Below are 20,747 nucleotides of genomic sequence, written 5' to 3'. Positions count from 1 at the left end.
TCTATCCCCTTTCCCTTTGTAAATGATAGTATCAAGATACACAAAAGATTTAAAACAAGTTTTATAACAAACCAGCCAATGTCATGAGCATTACCATGTGTGTACTGGTTAGTAGCAAAATTACAACTGAATTGTTTACACTTCACAGCTTTGATGACAATAGTGGTCTCATGACCCATTTCAACACCTCAGCATCTCACAACCCATTTGATCATCCCTGCCACCCAAATTTAGGTTACAACCCTTAGTTTAAGAACCATTGCTTGACATTTTTCTTCTGAATTTTGCTAAAGCTGTTTGTAAACTCTTGAGTGTTATTACAGAAAATGATGAGACAATATTAATCCTTTCTCTTGCCTTTATGTTTTATAATTTGCTCCAAAAATCATCAATACTTAAAAAGTTAGTTTTGAATTTTTTGCATATAGACAAAGTAGCACACTATATTTTGTTACAAATGTTGTTTGTTTAGAAAAGATTTTGAAAATACCAGATTGCTGTCTCCCCTGTCAGCGAGGTAGCACCAGGATCACACAAAGAAAGGCCACATCTGCTCATATCTATTCTCTAGCTGTCATGTTTAATACATTGAAACCACAGCCCCCTATCCATAACCAAGCCCCTAAAACCACAGCTCCCTATCTATAACAAAGCCCCTGAAACCACAGCTCCCAATCCATAACCAGGCCCCACAGACCTTTCCATGGATTTCCCTGGACACTTCACATGCCCTGGTTCAGTCCATTGAGAGCATGTCAACTCCTGCATACCACATGGTTCCAGTTCACTCTATCCCATGCACATCTTTCACCTTGTTGTATGCTCAGGCCCCAATCTCAAGATCTTTTTCACTTCATCCTTCCATCTCCAGTTTAGTTTCCCTGTTCTCCTTGTTTCCTCCACAGCTGACACATATATCATCTTTGCCAATATTTCCTCACTCGTTCTCTTCATACAGTACACTCTCTTCAGCTCTTTCAGTCACATTGATTTTATTACCTCATCTCTTTCTTGCCCTTTCATGACTTACTTGATCAAACAACCTCACACCACATGTTGTCCTCAAACATTTCCCTTTCAGCACATCCAACCCTCTCTGCACAGCCTTATCTTTAGTTCATGCATCGTATCCACATAATATTGTAGGGGTTACTATAACTTCAAACATATCCATTTTTGCCCTTTCAGATAACAATCTCCCTTCCCATGCCTTCTTCAGTGCTCCTAGGACCTTTGTCCCCTCCCCACCTTAAGTCTCACTTCCACTTGTATGGTTCCATTCACTGTCATGTCCACTCTCAAGTATCTAAAACACTTCACCTCTCATTTTTCTCCATTCAGACCCACACTCCAACTAACTTGTCCCTCAACTTTGCTAAATCTAATCATCTTGCTTTTATTCTTATTTACTTTTAACTTTCCCATATCACACTCCCAGGCCCTCTCATTCCCTACAGACAGAATGCTCTCCCCTCTCTCTAAGACTCCTGCATTTACCTCTGCCACCACCTCATCCAGAAACAAATTAAACAGCCATCATGACATCACACACTCCTGTTGCAGACCAACCTTCTCTTGGGTGATGTGGCAGTTGAGGGTATGTTTGGGGGGCGTAGGGTATCCATTGTGAATGAAGATGAACAGCTTGTGGAGTTGTGTCCTGAAAAAGGAGTACATCATTTGAAATGAGGGACATCCACATATATACATGGGTAGGGGTGGGAGTGCATGGGGAGCAGGCATTATTGGATTATGACCAAAAGAGAGCCTTTTGAATGTAAATGTTTTGAGAAGGGCAGTTTGTCGATATCTGATGACTTCCTGTTGGAAGTGAAAGGGAAAGTTTATTAGTACTTTAGGAAAACAATAAATGATATGGAGGGGAAGAGGATGGTGAAAATGATTGAGCCTGGAAAAGAGGCTTGTGTTAGGAGATAGCAGGAGACATTGGGATAGGAATGAGAAAAGTTTAGAGTGAATACAACTGGGGGATTGGATGAGGAATGAAAGCAGTGCTTATGTATGTGGGAGAAATGTTTGCCTTGTGGAAGATGGGAGGTGGGCACATGAGAAAGGGTAGTGAGTTGTGGGATGTGGAAGTTTTGTTAGAGAAAGAAAAAAAGTGAGAATGGTTATTACCATTAGGGAAGGAGTGCAGATGATTGGGAGATGTACTTGAGAAAGTGACATGAAACCAAGAGGAAGGTGCAAGAACTGAAAAGGAAGGTAAATAAGAGTTGAGGTGAGTGAGTATCAGCAAATTTCTGGAAGAATAAGAGAATGTTTTTGAAGGAGGTGACTAGAATAAGAATAGAAATAAGAGCATTAATGGAGGGAGCAGATGGGGAAGTGGTAATAGGGAACAGGAGATGGAATGAGCATTTTCATGGTGGCAGTTGTGGGATGTTAGGACATAGAGGTGTGCAAAATGAGAGACTCTTGGTGGGTGGTTTGTGTAAAAGAAGAGAGGTGGTAAAAGTCTTAAGGTGCGGCAGATATCCTGGAGTGGATGAGATTGCAGTTGAATGTCTCAAGAAAGGGATGCAGTGTTGTTGACTGGTTACTCATTATTTTCAGTGCCTAAGATTAGCCTTTAGAATGTAATTGTGTAAACAAAGTGGAGACAAAAGTGGATGTTTGAATTAAAGAGGTAGGTAAGTTGTATGGGAGAGCGGTGATTTAGAGGTTGATGGCATGCACAAAGCATCAGGTTGGGCAGGAGCAGTATGGATTTAGGAGGTATAGAAGATTTGATTATCAGGAATTTCCTTTGAAGAATCTATGTAAGAAATACCTAGAGAAAGAGAGAGCTTTGTATGTAGCATTTATGGATCTGGAGAAAGCATATGATGAGATTGTTAGAGATGCTTTTTGGAAGGTGTTACAAATATATGGTGTGAGAGGAAAGCAACTAGAAGCAGTAAGGAGTTTTTTTTCAAGAGAGTAAGGCTTATGTGTGGGTAGGAAAAAAGGAGGGTGCATAGTTGCAAGTAAATGTTGGTCTGTAAAAGGAGTGTGTGATATACTGAATGTTGAATTTGTTATTGGGTGTTGTGATGATGAAAGTAAAATAAAAGGTTCTTGGTGAGATGGGTGAGTATGTTATATGTTAGGGATAAGTGTGGCCTGGGAGGTGATGATATGGCTCTGGTGGCAGACTTGAATGAGAAACTGCAGAAACTGGTGTCTTGAATGTTTGAGAGTGTGTAACAGGAGAAAACTGAGAGTTAATGTAAATGAATATGAGTCTGGAGAGCGTGTGAAAAGAATAAGTTAACAGTTGATATGAATGAATATAAGATTATAAAGTTTAGCAGGGGAGAGAGACTGGTTGGTTGGAGTGTGAGTTTCAATGGAGAGGACTTTGAGGTTGTGGATTGTTGTAGATACCTGGAAGGGGATGGTGCTATGGAAGCTGAAGTAAGGTAGATGATGGGGCTAAGGTTCTGAGTGCATTGTGGAGTGTGAATAAAGAGAGGGTACTATCTGTGAAGACAGAGTTGCATATTTTTGATGGTTTAGTCCCAGTACTGTTGTATGGATGCAAGGCATAGGCCTTAGATAGCAAAGTACAGAAGAGGGTAGATGTGTTAGAATTGAAATGCTTAAGGACAATATGTGGTGTGAGGAAGGTTGATCAAATAAGAAATGATAGGGTAAGAGAAAAATGTGGTAGTAAGAAGGGTATTGCTGGGGAAGTTGATGAGTGTATGCAGAAATGGTATTGACATATGAAGAGGATGAATGAAGAAAAATGGATAAAGAGAGTATACAGAAGTAAAGGGACAGGAAAGTAGAGACTGAAATGGAGATAGGAGAAGGGAATAAAAAATATATCTAGGAATTGGGATCGGATTATGTAGGAGGGTGGAAGACTTGCGTAGAACAGAGCAGAAGAGGGTAGATTTGTTAGAATTGAAATGCTTCAGGACATTATGTTTTGTGAGGAAGGTTGATCAAGTAAGAAATGATAGGGTAAGAGAAAAATGTGGTAGTAAAAAGAGTATTGTTGGGGAAGTTGATGAGTGTATGCAGAAATGGTATTGACATATGGAGAGGATGAATAAAGAAAAGTGGATAAAGAGAGTATACAGAAGTAAAGGGGACAGGAAAGTAGAGATTGAAATGGAGATTGGAGGAGGGAATAAAAGTTATTTTTAGGAATTGGGATCAGATTATGTAGGAGGGTGTGAGACTTGCATAGAACAGAGCAGATTAAAGTGATGTCGTTTGTAGGGGGTGATGTTAGTGGGCTGAACCTGGGTGTATAAATTGGCCAAGGAAAACCACAGAAGACTCGGTGGGGTTTGGCTCTGGTTAAGGGGCTCTGTTTTTGGCTCGTTATACATGAAGGCTAAAGAGTGGATGTGAGCAGATGAGGTCAATTTTTGTTTGTTTCTGTTGTTACCTCGCTATTTGGGAAATGGCAAAGAATTGAAAAAATATTCGTATATTTGTATATTTACCTCTGCTGAGTTTTTCTTTTGCTGAATTTAGTTTTTATGTTAGATTTTTATTTTTAATTTTTCTTTGCTTGTTAACATATTTTCTAGTCTTGATTTCCTAATGAATTGCTTTTCAGAAAGGAAAGTACGAAGTGTGTTAGCAGATGCTGTAGAAGTGATATCAGGTATGCAGAAAGACACTATGCTGTACTATTTCTGTTGACATTTTTATCTCTTACACTGCTATATGTGATTGGGATTACTTTTCAAAAATTGTTTTGATTTGTCTGTACACATTAGCTGAATAACAATACTTTCATGCATGTAGTGGATGAATTATGTCCCTCATTACAGCATTAGAATTTACTTTTGTCCTCAATTTCTTCTACAGATTGAAAGTGTATAGATGAATTATATACTTATAATAGATCTTGAGAGGGCTTGAGAAGTGAGTCAGTTGTTGTTCACTGATGATACTGCGCTGGTGGCGGATTCATGTGAGAAACTGCAGAAGCTGGTGACTGAGTTTGGTAAAGGGTGTGAAAGAAGAAAGTTAAGAGTAAATGTGAATAAGAGCAAGGTTATTAGGTACAGTAGGGTTGAGGTACAAGTCAATTGGGAGGTAAGTTTGAATGGAGAAAAACTGGAGGAAGTGAAGGGTTTAGATATCTGGGATTGGATTTGGCAGCGTATGCAACCATGGAAGCGGAAGTGAATCGTAGGTTGGGGGAGGGGGCGAAAGTTCTGGGTGTGTTGAAGAATGTGTCGTAGTCGAGAACGTTATCTTGGAAAGCAAAAATGGGTATGTTTGAAGGAATAGTGGTTCCAACAATGTTGTATGGTTGTGAGGCGTGGGCTATGGATAGAGTTGTGTGCAGGAGGGTGGATGTGCTAGAAATGAGATGTTTGAGGACAATATGTGGTGTGAGGTGGTTTGATCGAGTAAGTAATGTAAGGGTAAGAGAGATGTGGAAATAAAAAGAGTGTGGTTGAGAGAGGAGAAGAGGGTGTTTTGAAATGGTTTGGTCACATGGAGAGAATGAGTGATGAAAGATTGACCAAGAGGATATATGTGTCGGAGGTGGAGCGAACGAGGAGAAGTGGGAGACCAAATTGGAGGTGGAAAGATGGAGTGAAAAGGATTTTGAGTGATTGGGGTCTGAACATGCAGGAGGGTGAAAGGCGTGCAAGGAATAGAGTGAATTGGAACGATGTGATATACTGGGGTCGACATGCTGTCAATGGATTGAAACGGGGCATGTGAAGCGTCTAGGTTAAACCATGGAAAGTTCTGTGGGGCTTGGATGTGGAAAGGGAGCTGTGGTTTCAGTGCATTATACATGACAGCTAGAGACTGAGTGTGAATGAATGTGGATGAAGGCAGCATGTGTGAATATGTATATTTGTATATATGTATATGTCTGTGTATGTGTATGTATGTATATGTTGAAATGTATAGGTATGGATATGTGCATGTGTGGATGTGTATGAATATACTTGTGAATGTGGGTGGGTTGGGCCATTCTTTCATCTGTTTCCTTGTGTTACCTTGCTAATGCAGGAGACAGCGACAAAGTATAATAAATTAAAAGATATTTATACATTATATACATAACGCCCACACGCACATACATATACATACCTATACATTTCAGCATATATATACATATACATTCACAGATATATGCATATATACACATGTACATATTCACACATGCTGCCTTCATTCATTCCTACCGCCACCCCACAAACACATGAAATGGCACCCCCCCCCTCCACGCGTGCACACGAGGTAGTACTAGGAAAAGGCAACAAAGGCCACATTTGTTCACACTCAGTCTCTAGCTGACATGTATAATGCACCGAAACCACAGCTCCCTTTCCACATTCAGGCCCCACAAAACTTTCCCTGGTTTACCCCAGACGCTTCACATTGTTGGTTCAATCCATTGACAGCACGTCAACCCCGGTATACCACATCGTTCCAATTCACTCTATTCCTTGCACGCCTTTCACCCTCCTGCATGTTTAGGCCCCGATTGCTCAAAATCTTTTTCACTCCATCTTTCCACCTCCAATTTGGTGTCCCACTTCTCCTCGTTCCCTCCACCTCTGACACATAAATCCTCTTTGTCAATCTTTCTTCACTCATTCTCTTCATGTAACCAAACCCTTTCAATACACCCTCTTCTGCTCTGTCAACCACACTCTTTTTATTACCACACATCTCTCTTACCCTCTCATTACCTACTCAATCAAACCATCTCACACCACATATTGTCCTCAAACATCTCATTTCCAACACATCCACCCTCCTCTGTAAAACTCTATCTATAGCCCGTGTGTCACAACCATATAACATTGTTGGGACCACTGTTCCTTCAAACATACCCATTTTTGCTCTCCGAGATGACGTTCTCGCCTTCCTAACATTCTTCAATGTGCTCCTAGAACCTTCACCCCCTCCCCCACCCAGTGACTCACTTCCACTTCCATGGTTCCTTCCGCTGCCAAATCCACTCCGAAATATCTAAAACACTTCACTTCCTCGAGTTTTTCTCCCTGTTGACTTGTCCCTCAAGCCTACTGTACCTAGTATTCTCATCCAGAACAGACTGCATACTTGCTCCTCTCTCCAAAACTCGTGCATTCACCTCCCTAACAGCCCCATCCATAAACAAATTAAACAACCATGGAGACATCACGCATCCTTGCTGCAAACTGACATACACTGGGAACTAATCACATTCCTCTCTTCCTACTCGTACACATGCCTTACATCCTCGATAAAAACTTTTCACTGCTTGCAACTTACCTCCCACACCATATACTCTTAATACCTTCCACAGAGCATCTCTATCAACTCTATCATATGCCTACTCCAGATCCATAAATGCTACGTAAAAAGCCATCTGTTTTTCTAAGTATTTCTCACATACATTCTTCAAAGCAAACACCTGATCCACACATCCTCTACCACTTCTGAAACCACAGTGCTCTTCCCCAATCTGATGCTCTGTACATGCCATCACCCTCTCAATAAATGTTCATTTTATTTATATTATACTTTGTCGCTGTCTCCCACTTTAGCGAGGTAGCGCAAGGAAACAGACGAAAGAATGGCCCAACCCACCCACATACACATGTATGTACATACCCATCCACACACGCACATATACATACCTATACATCTCAACGTATACATATATATACACACACACAGACATATGCATATATACACTTGTGCATACTTCATACTGTCTGCCCTTATTCATTCCCGTTGCCACCCCCCCACACATGAAATAACAACCCCCTCCCCCTGAATATGCGTGAGGTAGCGCTAGGAAAAGACAACAAAGGCCACATTCGTTCACACTTAGTCTCTCGCTGTCATGTATAATGCACCGAAACCACAGCTCCCTTTCCACATCCAGGCCCCACATAACTTTCCATGGTTTACCCCAGACGCTTCACATGCCCTTGTTCAGTCCATTGACAGCACGTCGACTCTGGTATACCACATCGTTCCAATTCACTCTATTCCTTGCACACCTTTCACCCTTGCAAGTTCAGGCCCCAATCACTCAAAATCTTTTTCACCCCATCTCTCCACCTCCAATTTGGTCTCCCACTTCTCCTCGTTCCCTCCACCTCTGACACATATATCCTCTTGGTCAATCTTTCCTCACTCATTCTCTCCATGTGACCAAACCATTTCAAAACACCCTCTTCTGCTCTCTCAACCACACTCTTTTTATTACCACACATCTCTCTAACCCTTTCATTACTTGATCAAACCACCTCACACCACATATTGTCCTCAAACATCTCATTTCAAGCACATCCACCCTCCTCCGCACAACTCTATCTATAGCTCCCGCCTCACAACCATATATCATTGTTGGAACCACTATTCCTTCAAACATACCCATTTTTGCTTTCTAAGATAATGTTCTCTACTTCCACTCATTCTTCAACGCTCCCAGAACTTTCGCCCCCTCCCCCACCCTATGATTCACTTCCGCTTCCATGGTTCCATCCGCTGCCAAATCCACTCCCAGATATCTAAAACACTTCACTTCCTCCTGTTTTTCTCCATTCAAACTTACCTCCCAATTGACTTGTCCCTCAACCCTACTGTACCTAATAACCTTGCTCTTATTCACATTCACTTCCTCTAGTTTTCTCCATTCAAACTTACCTCCCAATTGACTTGTCCCCTCAACCCTACTGTACCTAATAACCTTGCTCTTATTCACATTTACTCTCATCTTTCTTCTTCACACACTTTACCTGACTCAGTCACCAGCTTTTGCAGTTTCTCACACAAATCCACCATCAGCGTTGTATCATCAGCGAACAACAACTGCCTCACTTCCCAAGCCCTCTCATCCACAACAGACTGCATACTTGACCCTCTTTCCAAAACTCTTGCATTCACCTCCCTAACAACCCTATCCATAAACAAATTAAACAACCATGGAGACATCATGCACCCATGCCGCAGACCAACATTCACTGAGAACGAATCACTTTCCTCTCTTCCTACACGTATACATGCCTTACATTCTCAATCAATATCCTCCCATATAATTTCCCAGGAATACGCAACAAACTTATACCTCTGTAATTTGAGCACTCACCTTTATCCCCTTTGCCTTTGTACAATAGCACTATGCATGCATTCTACCAATCCTCAGGCACTTCACCATGAAACCATACATACATTGAATATCCCCACCAACCAGTCAACAACACAGTCACCCCCTTTTTTAATAAATTCCACAGCAATACCATCCAAACCCACCGCCTTGCCAGCTTTCATCTTCTGCAAAGCTTTCACTACCTCTTCTCTGTTTACAATATCATTCTCCCTGACCCTCTCACTTTGCACACCACCTCGACGAAAACACCCTTTATCTGCCACTCTGTCATCAAACTAATTCTTCATTCTTTTAAAATACTCACTCCATCTCCCTCTCACTTCAATAGTACTTGTTATTACCTCCCCATTTGCCCCCTTCATTGTTGTTCCCATTTGTTCTCTTATCTTATGCACTTTATTTTCCTCCTTCCAAAACATCTTTTTATTCTCCCTAGAATTTAATGATACTCACTCACCCCAACTCTCATTTGCCTCTTTTTTACCTCTTGCCACTTTCTTTAATACATCTCCCAGTCATTTGCACTATTTCTCTGCAAAAATTGTCCAAATGCCTCTCTCTTCTCATTTACTAACATTCTTACTTCTTCATCCTACCACTCACTACCCTTTCTAATCTTCCCACCTTTCTCATGCCACAAGCATCTTTTGTGCAAACTTTCACTGCTTCCCTAAATACATCCTACTCTTCCCCACTTTCCTTACATCATTTGCTCTCACCTTTTTACATTCTGCACTCAGTCTCTCCTGGTACTTCCTCACACACAGAAGTCTCCTTTCCAAGCTCATTTACTCTCACCACTCTCTTCACCCAACATTCTTCTTTTCTGAAAACCTCAACATATCTTCACTTTCACCTCCACAAGATAATGATCAGTCATCCCTCCAGTTGCCCCTCTCAGCACATTAACATCCAAAAGTCTCTCTTTCATGCGCTTATCAATGAATATGTAATCCAGTAATGGTTTCTGGCCATCTCTCCTACTTATATACATATACTTATGCATATCTCTTTTTTAAATAGGTATTCCCAATCATCAGTCCTTTTTCAGCACACAAATCTACAAGCTTTTCACCATTTCCATTTACAACACTGAACACCCCATGTACACCAGTTATACCCTCAACTGCCACATTACTCAACTTTGCATTCAAATGACCCATCACTATAACCTGGTCTCATGCATCAAAGCTGCTAACACACTCACTGAGCTGTTCCCAAAACACTTGCCTTCCATGATCTTTCTTCTCATAACCAGGTGCATAGGCACCAATAATCACCCATCTCTCTCCATCAACTTTCAGTTTTACCCATATTAATCTAGAGTTTAGTTTTTTACAATCTATCACATACTCCCTCAACTTCTGCTTCAGGAGTAATGCTCCTCCTTCCTTTGTTCTTGTCCTCTCACCAACTCCTGACTTTACTCCCAAGACATTCCCAAACCACTCTTCCCCTTTACCCTTGAATTTTGTTTCACTCAGAGCCAAAACATCCAGGTTCCTTTCCTCAAACATACTACCTATCTCTCCTTTTCTCTCATCTTGGTCATATTCAATCACATTTAGACACCCTAATCTGAGCCTTCGAGGAGGATGAGCACTCCCCGCATGACTCCTTCTGTTTCCCCTTTTAGAAAGTTAAAATACAAGGAGGGGAGGGTTTCTAGCCCTTCTATCCCGTCCCCTTTAGTCACCTCCTATGACACGCGGGGAATGCATGGGAAGTAATCTTTCTCCCCTATCCCCAGGGATACAAATTGATATTATTATTTTTTTTTTTTCTGTCTCCTGCGTTTGCGAGGTAGCGCAAGGAAACAGACGAAAGAAATGGCCCAACCCACCCCCATACACATGTATATGCATACGTCCACACACGCAAATATACATACCTACACAGCTTTCCGTATATGCATACGTCCACACACGCAAATATACATACCTACACAGCTTTCCATGGTTTACCCCAGACGCTTCACATGCCCTGATTCAATCCACTGACAGCACGTCAACCCCGGTATACCACATCGATCCAATTCACTCTATTCCTTGCCCTCCTTTCACCCTCCTGCATGTTCAGGCCCCGATCACACAAAATCTTTTTCACTCCATCTTTCCACCTCCAATTTGGTCTCCCACTTCTCCTCGTTCCCTCCACCTCCAACACATATATCCTCTTGGTCAATCTTTCCTCACTCATTCTCTCCATGTGCCCAAACCATTTCAAAACACCCTCTTCTGCTCTCTCAACCACGCTCTTTTTATTTCCACACATCTCTCTTACCCTTACGTTACTTGCTCGATCAAACCACCTCACACCACACATTGTCCTCAAACATCTCATTTCCAGCACATCCATCCTCCTGCGCACAACTCTATCCATAGCCCACGCCTCGCAACCATACAATATTGTTGGAACCACTATTCCTTCAAACATACCCATTTTTGCTTTCCAAGATAATGTTCTCGACTTCCACACATTCTTCAAGGGTCCCAGGATTTTTGCCCCCTCCCCCACCCTATGATCCACTTCTGCTTCCATGGTTCCATCCGCTGCCAGATCCACTCTGAGATATCTAAAACACTTTACTTCCTCCAGTTTTTCTCCATTCAAACTTACCTCCCAATTGACTTGACCCTCAACCCTACTGTACCTAATAACCTTGCTCTTATTCACATTTACTCTTAACTTTCTTCTTTCACACACTTTACCAAACTCAGTCACCAGCTTCTGCAGTTTCTCACATGAATCAGCCACCAGCGCTGTATCATCAGCGAACAACAACTGACTCACTTCCCAAGCTCTCTCATCCCCAACAGACTTCATACTTGCCCCTCTTTCCAAAACTCTTGCATTTACCTCCCTAACAACCCCATCCATAAACAAATTAAACAACCATGGAGACATCACACACCCCTGCCGCAAACCTACATTCACTGAGAACCAATCACTTTCCTCTCTTCCTACACGTACACATGCCATACATCCTCGATAAAAACTTTTCACTGCTTCTAACAACTTGCCTCCGACACCATATATTCTTAATACCTTCCACAGAGCATCTCTATCAACTCTTATCATATGCCTTCTCCAGATCCATAAATGCTACATACAAATCCATTTGCTTTTCTAAGTATTTCTCACATACATTCTTCAAAGCAAACACCTAATCCACACATCCTCTACCACTTCTGAAACCACACTGCTCTTCCACAATCTGATGCTCTGTACATGCCTTCACCCTCTCAATCAATACCCTCCCATATAATTTACCAGGAATACTCAACAAACTTATACCTCTGTAATTTGAGCACTCACTCTTATCCCCTTTGCCTTTGTACAATGGCACTATGCAAGCATTCGGCCAATCCTCAGGCACCTCACCATGAGTCATACATACATTAAATAACCTTACCAACAGTCAATAATACAGTCACCCCCTTTTTTAATAAATTCCACTGCAATACCATCCAAACCTGCTGCCTTGCTGGCTTTCATCTTCCGCAAAGCTGTTACTACCTCTTCTCTGTTTACCAAATCATTTTCCCTAACCCTCTCACTTTGCACACCACTTCGACCAAGACACCCTATATCTGCCACTCTATCATCAAACACATTCAACAAACCTTCAAAATACTCCATCTCCTTCTCACATCACCACTACTTGTTATCACCTCCCCATTTGCACCCTTCACTGAAGTTCCCATTTGCTCCCTTGTCTTACGCACTTTATTTACCGCCTTCCAGAACATCTTTTTATTCTCCCTAAAATTTAATGATACTCTCTCACCCCAACTCTCATTTGCCCTCTTTTTCACCTCTTGCACCTTTCTCTTGACCTCCTGTCTCTTTCTTTTATACATCTCCCACTCCATTGCATTTTTTCCCTGCAAAAATCGTCCAAATGCCTCTCTCTTCTCTTTCACTAATAATCTGACTTCTTCATCCCACCCCTCACTACCCTTTCTAATCAACCCACCTCCCACTCTTCTCATGCCAGAAGCGTCTTTTGCGCACTCCATCACTGATTCCCTAAATACATCCCATTCCTCCCCCACTCCCCTTACTTCCATTGTTCTCACCTTTTTCCATTCTGTACTCAGTCTCTCCTGATATTATATTTTAATAAAAACACATCAGAAAATGAGTAAGTTATTTGAATTTATTTCTGGAAATGTCTAAACTGTCATGAATGACCCCTTGTAATGTTTTTCTTCAGTGATATGGAATCCACCACATTTATTGTTAGTGATTATTGATTTATTCCTCGAAAGTAGGAAGCCAGTCCCATAATGTAAGTTTGAAACTGAAAATTTTGTTGGTTCTGGTTGCAGATGAGGTGGGTTAAGTTTACACCATCACCACTCGCTTATTCCTCCTCCTTATTGTGGTAGTAAAAACCAAGTTTTTATGTTTAACATTATGCACAATATTATGCACAATATATTTTAAAGATTGAAACTTTATTTTGGTACAGACACATTAGAAAATGCATAATATATTTAAAAGTGGTGTGAGGGGCAGGGGAGGTGGAAATGTTAGCATAATGAACTATTGATACAGATGGGTTGCAACATATTGCAATTTGAGGCATCAATTTTGATATATTGCAAGTACCTAATATTCTGTTATTTTATCATATTGCTATCCATTGTGATACAGTGCAAGCCCATCAGGCCACATGGTGCACCTAGGCAGTACTGCTCATGTTGCATTGCAAATGTCATGCTACAAACTAGACATGCCGCTCAATCCCATGCCTTGTTGCTTAAGATAACCAAGCCACATTGTCATCTGTGCCAGTTCTCTACCATCATCCACATTATACAGACTCTCAGAGTCCCAATTACTCTTCTGTTCATGACATTCATCTTTATTTATTTATTTTGCTTTGTCGCTGTCTCCTGCGTTTGCGAGGTAGCGCAAGGAAACAGACGAAAGAAATGGCCCAACCCACCCCCATACACATGTATATACATACACGTCCACACACGCAAATATACATACCCATACGTCTCAATGTACACATATATATACACACACAGACACATACATATATACACATGCAAACAATACACACTGTCTGCCCTTATTCATTCCCATCGCCACCTCGCCACACGTGGAATAGCATCCCCCTACCCCCTCATGTGTGCGAGGTAGCGCTAGGAAAAGACAACAAAGGCCCCATTTGTTCACACTCAGTCTCTAGCTGTCATGCAATAATGCCTGAAACCACAGCTCCCTTTCCACATCCAGGCCCCACACAACTTTCCATGGTTTACCCCAGACGCTTCACATGCCCTGATTCAATCCATTGACAGCACATCGACCCTGGTATACCACATTGTTCCAATTCACTCTATTCCTTGCCCGCCTTTCACCCTCCTGCATGTTCAGGCTCCGATCACTCAAAATCTTTTTCACTCCATCTTTCCACCTCCAATTTGGTTTCCCACTTCTCCTTGTTCCCTCCACCTCCGACACATATATCCTCTTGGTCAATCTTTCCTCACTCATTCTCTCCATGTGCCCAAACCGTTTCAAAACACCCTCTTCTGCTCTCTCAACCACGCTTTTTTTCTTTCCACACATCTCTCTTACCCTTACATTACTTACTCGATCAAACCACCTTACACATATTGTCCTCAAACATCTCATTTCCAGCACATCTTACACTCAGCAAAAGATATGATAAGTTGTATTTCGTACATATTTCTCAACTCAGTTGTATTTGATAGGTTCTAGATTAATTTTTGCTTTGAAAATGAATTACATATGCATATGAAAAATTGGGTGGTAGAAGGCTTGCTGTAGCAGGGAGGTAAGGGAATGCCTTTCAGTTTAGGATTTTCATCTCTTGCTTGATGAACGGTACATAAAACTATATCTTCTATATATTTTTCTAGACAGTTCTCGACAGTAGGATACAACTTAATGTTTAAACTGATAATTGTGTACATATTCAGAAAAAAATATAAGAAAAATCATGCTTAGAATATCCCAGAGCCTTGATCACTCTTTTGATCATAGCATTCATCTTACACTCAATTGATGGTATGGTACCATAAGCAAAATGGGTGGTAGAATGCTTGCAATCACAGGAAAGTGAGGTAGTTGTTTGCCAATGATACAGCACTGGTGGCTGATTTTAAGTGAGAAACTGCAGAAGTTGGTGACTGAGTTTGGAAAACTGTGTGAATAAGAGTAAGAGCAAGGTTGTTAGGTTCAGCAGGGTTGAGGGACAAGTTAGTTGGGATGTAAGTTTGAATCTAGAAAAATTGGAGGAAGTGAAGTGTTTTAGATATCTGGGAGTGGACTTGGCAGTGAATGGAACTTTTGAAGTGGAAGTGAGTCACGGAGGTGGAGGGAACAAGGAGAAGCAGGTGCAGAAATGGAAGGATGGAGTGAAAAAGATTTTGATTGATCGGGGCCTGAACATACAGGAGGGTGAGAGGCCTGCGAGAAATAGAGTGAATTGGAATGATGTAGTATACGGGGGTCAACATGCTGTCAATGGACTGAACCAGGCCACATGAAACATCTGGGCTAAACCATGGAAAGATATGTGGGGCCTGGATGTGGATAGGGAGCTGTGGTTTTGGTGCATTATACATTACAACTAGAGATTGAGTGTGAACAAATGTGGCCTTATTTGTCTGTTTTCCTGGTGCTTCCTCGCTGAAAGGGGTGGGGTTAGCAGTGTTGTTTCCTGTGGAGTGGGGTGGTGCCAGGAATGGATGAAGGCAAGCAAGTATGAATATGTACATGTGTATATATGTATGCATCTGTGTATGTGTATGTATATTTGTACATGTTGATATGCCGGCAAAGCGATGGGTTTGGATGGTATTGCAGTGGAATTTATTAAAGATGGGGATGACTGTGTTGTTGACTGGTTGGTGAGGATATTCAGTGTGTGTATGGCTTATGGTGAAGTGCCTGAGGATTGGCAGAATGTACGCATAGTGCTATGGTACAAAGGCAAAGGGGATAAAGGTGAGTGTTCAAATTACAGAGGTATAAGTTTGTTGAGTATTCCTGGGAAATTATATGGGAGGGTATTGGTTGAGAGGGTGAAGGTATGTACAGAGCATCAGACTGGGGAAGAGCAGTGTGATTTCAGAAGTGGTAGAGGATGTGTAGATCAGGTGTTTGCTTTGAAGAATGTATGTGAGAAATATTTAGAAAAACAAATGGATTTGTATGTAGCATTTATGGATCTGGAGAAGGCATATGATAGAGTTGATAGAGATGCTCTTGGAAGGTATTAGAGTATATGGTGTTGGAGGAAAGTTGCTGGAAGCAGTGAAAAGTTTTTATCGAGGATATAAGGCATGTGTACGAGTAGGAAGAGAGGAAAGTGATTGGCTCTCAGTGAATGTTGGTTTGCTGCAGAGGTGCGTGATGTCTCCATGGTTGTTTAATTTGTTTATGGATGGGGTTGTTAGGGAGGTGAATGCAAGAGTCTTGGAGAGAGGGGCAAGTATGCGGTCAGTTATGGATGAGAGGGCTTGGGAAATGAATCGGTTGTTGTTCGCTGATGATATGGTGCTGGTGGCTGATTTGTGAGAAACTGCAGAAGCTGGTGGTGGAGTTTGGTAAAGTGTGTGAAAGAAGAAAGCTGAGAGTAAATGTGAATAAGAGCAAGGTTATTAGGTACAGTAGGGTTGAGGTACAAGTCAGTTGGGAGGTGAGTCTGAATGGAGAAAAATTAGAGGAAGTGAAGTGTTTTAGGTATTTAGGAGTGGCTTTGGCACCAGATGGAACCCTGGAAGTGGAAGTGAGTCAGGGTGGGGGAGGGGGCAAATTTTCTGGGAGCGTTGAAATATATGTGGAAGGTAGAACATTGTCTTAGAAAGCAAAAATGGGTATGTTGAAGGAATAGTGGTTCCAACGTTATATGGTTGCGAGGCGTGGGCTGTAGATGGGGTTGTGCAGAGGAGGGTGGATGTGTTGGAAATGAGATGTCTGAGGACAGTATGTGGTGTGAGGTGGTTTGATCAAGTAAGTAATGAATGGGTAAGAGAGATGGTGGTAATAAAAAGAGTGTGGTTGAGAGAGCAGAAGAGGATGTATTGAAATGTTTTGGTCACATGGAGAGAATGAGTGAGGAAAGATTGGCAAACAGGATATATGTGTCAGAGGTGGAGGGAACGAGGAGAAGTGAGAGACCAAATTGGAGGTGGAAGGATGGAATGAAAAAGATTTTGAGCGATCGGGACCTGAACATGCAGGAGGGTGAAAGGCGTGTAAGGAATAGAATGAATTGGAACGATGTGGTATACCGGGGTCAACGTGCTGTCAATGGATGGAACCAGGGTATGTGAAGTATCTGTGGTAAACCATGGGAAGTTTTGTGGGGCTTGGATGTGGAAAGGGAGCTGTGGTTTCGGTGCATTAAACATGACAGCTTGAGACTGAGTGTGAATGAATGTGGCCATTGTTGTCTTTTTCCTGGCACTACCTCGTGTGCATGTGGGGGGAGAGAGTTGTCATTTCATGTGTGGCAGGATGGTGACGGGAATGAATAACGGTAGAAAGTATGAATTATGTACATGTGTATATATGTATATGTCTGTGTATGTATATATATGTATATGTTGAAATGTGTAGGTATGTATATGTGCGTGTGTGGACGTGTATGTATATACATGTATATGTGGGTGGTTTGGGCAATTCTTTTGTCTGTTTCCTTGCACTACCTCACTAATGTGGGAGACCGACAAAGTATAATAAATGTCATAAATATGATAAATATAATATCACTGGGGATATGGGAGAAAGAATACTTCCCATGCATTCATCATGTGTTGTAGAAGGTGACTAAAGGGGATGGGAGCGGAGGGCTGGAAACCCTCCCCTCCTTGTATTTTAACTTTCTAAAAGGGGAAACAGAAGAAGGAGTCCCGCAGGGAGTACTCATCCTCCTCGAAGGCTCGGATTGGGGTGTCTAAATGTGTGTGGATGTAACCAAAACGAGAAAAAAGGAGATAGGTAGTATGTTTGACGAAAGGAACCTGCATGTTTTGGCTCTGAGTGAAATGAAGCTCAAGGGTAAAGGGAAGAGTGGTTTGGGAATGTCTTGGGAGTAAAGTCAGGGGTTAGTGAGAGGACAAGAGCAAGGGAAGAAGTAGCACTACTCCTGAAACAGGAGTGGTGGGAGTATGTGATAGAGTGTAAGAAAGTAAACTCTAGATTGATATGGGTAAAACTGAAAGTGGATGGAGAGAGATGGGTGATAATTGGTGCATATGCACCTGGGCATGAGAAGAAAGATCATGAGAGGCAATTGTTTTGGGGGCAGCTGAGTGAATGTGTTAGTAGTGCTGACGCACGAGACCGGGTTATAGTGATGGGTGATTTGAATGCAAAGGTGAGTAATGTGGCAGTTGAGGGAATAATTGGTGTACATGGTGTGTTTAGTGTTGTAAATGGAAAGTGTGAAGAGCTTGTAGATTTATGTGCTGAAAATGGACTGGTGATTGGGAATACCTGGTTTAAAAAGAGAGATATACGTAAGTATACGTATGTAAGTAGGAGAGATGGCCAGAGAGCATTATTGGATTACGTGTTAATTGATAGGTGTGTGAAAGAGAGACTTTTGGATGTTAATGTGCTGAGAGGTGCAACTGGAGGGATGCCTGATCATTATCTTGTGGAGGTGAAGGTGAAGATTTGTAGAGGTTTTCAGAAAAGAAGAGAGAATGTTGGGGTGAAGAGAGTGGTGAGAGTAAGTGAGCTTGGGAAGGAGACTTGTGTGAGGAAGTAGCAAGAGACACTGAGTACAGAATGGAAAAAGGTGAGAACAAGGAGGTAAGGGGAGTGGGGGAGGAATGGGATGTATTTAGGGAAGCAGTGATGGCTTGTGCAAAAGATGCTTGTGGCATGAGAAGTGTGGGAGGTGGGCAGATTAGAAAGGGTAGTGATTGGTGGGATGAAGAAGTAAGATTATTAGTGAAAGAGAAGCGAGAAGCATTTGGACGATTTTTGCAGGGAAATAATGAAAATGAGTGGGAGATGTATAAAAGAATGAGGCAGGAGGTCAAGAGAAAGGTGCAAGAGGCAAAAAAGAGGGCAAATGAGAGTTGGGGTGAAAGAGTATCATTAAATTTTAGGGAGAATAAAAAGATGTTTTTGGAAGGAGGTAAATAAAGTGCATAAGACAAGGGAACAAATGGGAACTTCAGTGAAGGTGGCTGATGGGGAGGTGATAACAAGTAGTTGTGATGTGAGAAGGAGATGGAGTGAGTAATTTGAAGGTTTGTTGAATGTGTGTGATGATAGAGTTGCAGATGTAGGATGTTTTGGTCGAGGTGGTGTGCAAAGTGAGAGGGATAGGGAGAATGATTTGGTAAACAGAGAAGAGGTAGTAAAAGCTTTGCGAAAGATGAAAGCCGGCAAGGCAACAGGTTTGGATGGTATTGCAGTGGAATTGATTACAGAAGGGGGTGACTATTGTTGAGTGGTTGGTAAGGTTATTTAATGTATGTATGACTCATGGTGAGGTGCCTGAGGATTGGCAGAATGCTTGCATAGTGCTGTTGTTCAAAGGCTTAGGGGATAAAAGTGAGTGCTCAAATACAGAGGTATAAGTTTGTTGAGTATTCCTGGTAAATTATATGGGAGGGTATTGATTGAGAAGGTGAAGGCATGTACAGAGCATCACTGAGATTGGGGAAGAGCAGTGTGATTTCAGAAGTGGTAGAGGATGTGTGGATCAGGTGTTTGCTTTCAAGAGTGTATGTGAGAAGTACTTAGAAAAGCAAATGGATTTATATGTAGCATTTATGGATTTGGAGAAGGGATATGATAGAGTTGATAGAGATGCTCTGTGGAAGGTATTACGAATATATGGTGTGGGAGGCAAGTTGTTAGAAGCAGTGAAAAGTTTTTATCGAGAATGTAAGGCATGTGTACGTGTAGGAAGAGAGGAAAGTGATTAGTTCTCAGTGAATGTAGGTTTGCGGCAGGGGTGTGTGATGTCTCCATGGTTGTTTAATTTGTTTATAGATGGGGCTGTTAGGGAGGTGAATGCAAGAGTTTTGGAAAGAGGGGCAAGTTTGCAGTCTGTTGTGGATGAGAGAGCTTGGAAAGTGAGTCAGTTGTTGTTTGCAGATGATACAGCACTGGTTGCTGATTCGTGTGAGAAACTGCAAAAGCTGGTGACTGAGTTTGGTAAAGTGTGTGAAAGAAGAAAGCTGAGAGTAAATGTGAATAAGAGCAAGGTTATTAGGTACAGTAGGGTTGAGGGACAAGTCAATTGGGAGGTAAGTTTGAATGGAGAAAAACTGGAGGAAGTGAAGTGATTTAGATATCTGGGAGTCAATTTGGCAGCGAATGGAACCATGGAATTGGAAGTGAATCATAGAGTGGGGATCTGGGAGTCAATTTGGCAGCGAATGGAACCATGGAATTGGAAGTGAATCATAGAGTGGGGGAGGGGGGCGAAAGTTCTGGGAGCATTGAAGAATATGTGGAAATCAAGAACATTATCTCGGAAAGCAAAAGTGGGTATGTTTGAAGGAATAGTGGTTCCAACAATGTTATATGGTTGCGAGGCATGGGCTGTAGATAGAGTTGTGCGGAGGAGGGTGGATGTGCTGGAAATGAGATGTTTGAGGACATTATGTGGTGTGAG

At 41.8% G+C, this 20,747-nt stretch overlaps 1 protein-coding gene across 5 annotated transcripts in view; it reads left to right on the top strand.

Annotated features, from left to right (window-relative positions):
* The window catches only part of LOC139753747 ((E3-independent) E2 ubiquitin-conjugating enzyme UBE2O), a 455,778-nt gene that overhangs the window by 86,755 nt on the left and 348,276 nt on the right, over positions 1-20,747 (top strand). For 4 of the 5 annotated variants that reach the window (XM_071670555.1, XM_071670557.1, XM_071670556.1 and 1 more), the window contains one exon: positions 4,583-4,630. The exons of the other annotated variant lie outside the window; for it this stretch is intronic. In XM_071670555.1, the coding sequence (XP_071526656.1) occupies positions 4,583-4,630 (48 nt within the window). The remainder of the gene's footprint in view (positions 1-4,582; positions 4,631-20,747) is intronic. 5 annotated transcript variants of the gene reach the window in all.

This window comes from Panulirus ornatus, chromosome 15 (assembly GCF_036320965.1).
Source record: "Panulirus ornatus isolate Po-2019 chromosome 15, ASM3632096v1, whole genome shotgun sequence".
In the NCBI taxonomy this organism is placed as follows: Eukaryota; Metazoa; Arthropoda; class Malacostraca; order Decapoda; family Palinuridae; genus Panulirus; species Panulirus ornatus.
Note: the sequence above shows the minus strand (reverse complement) of the source record. Positions and strands in the feature narration are given on the sequence as shown.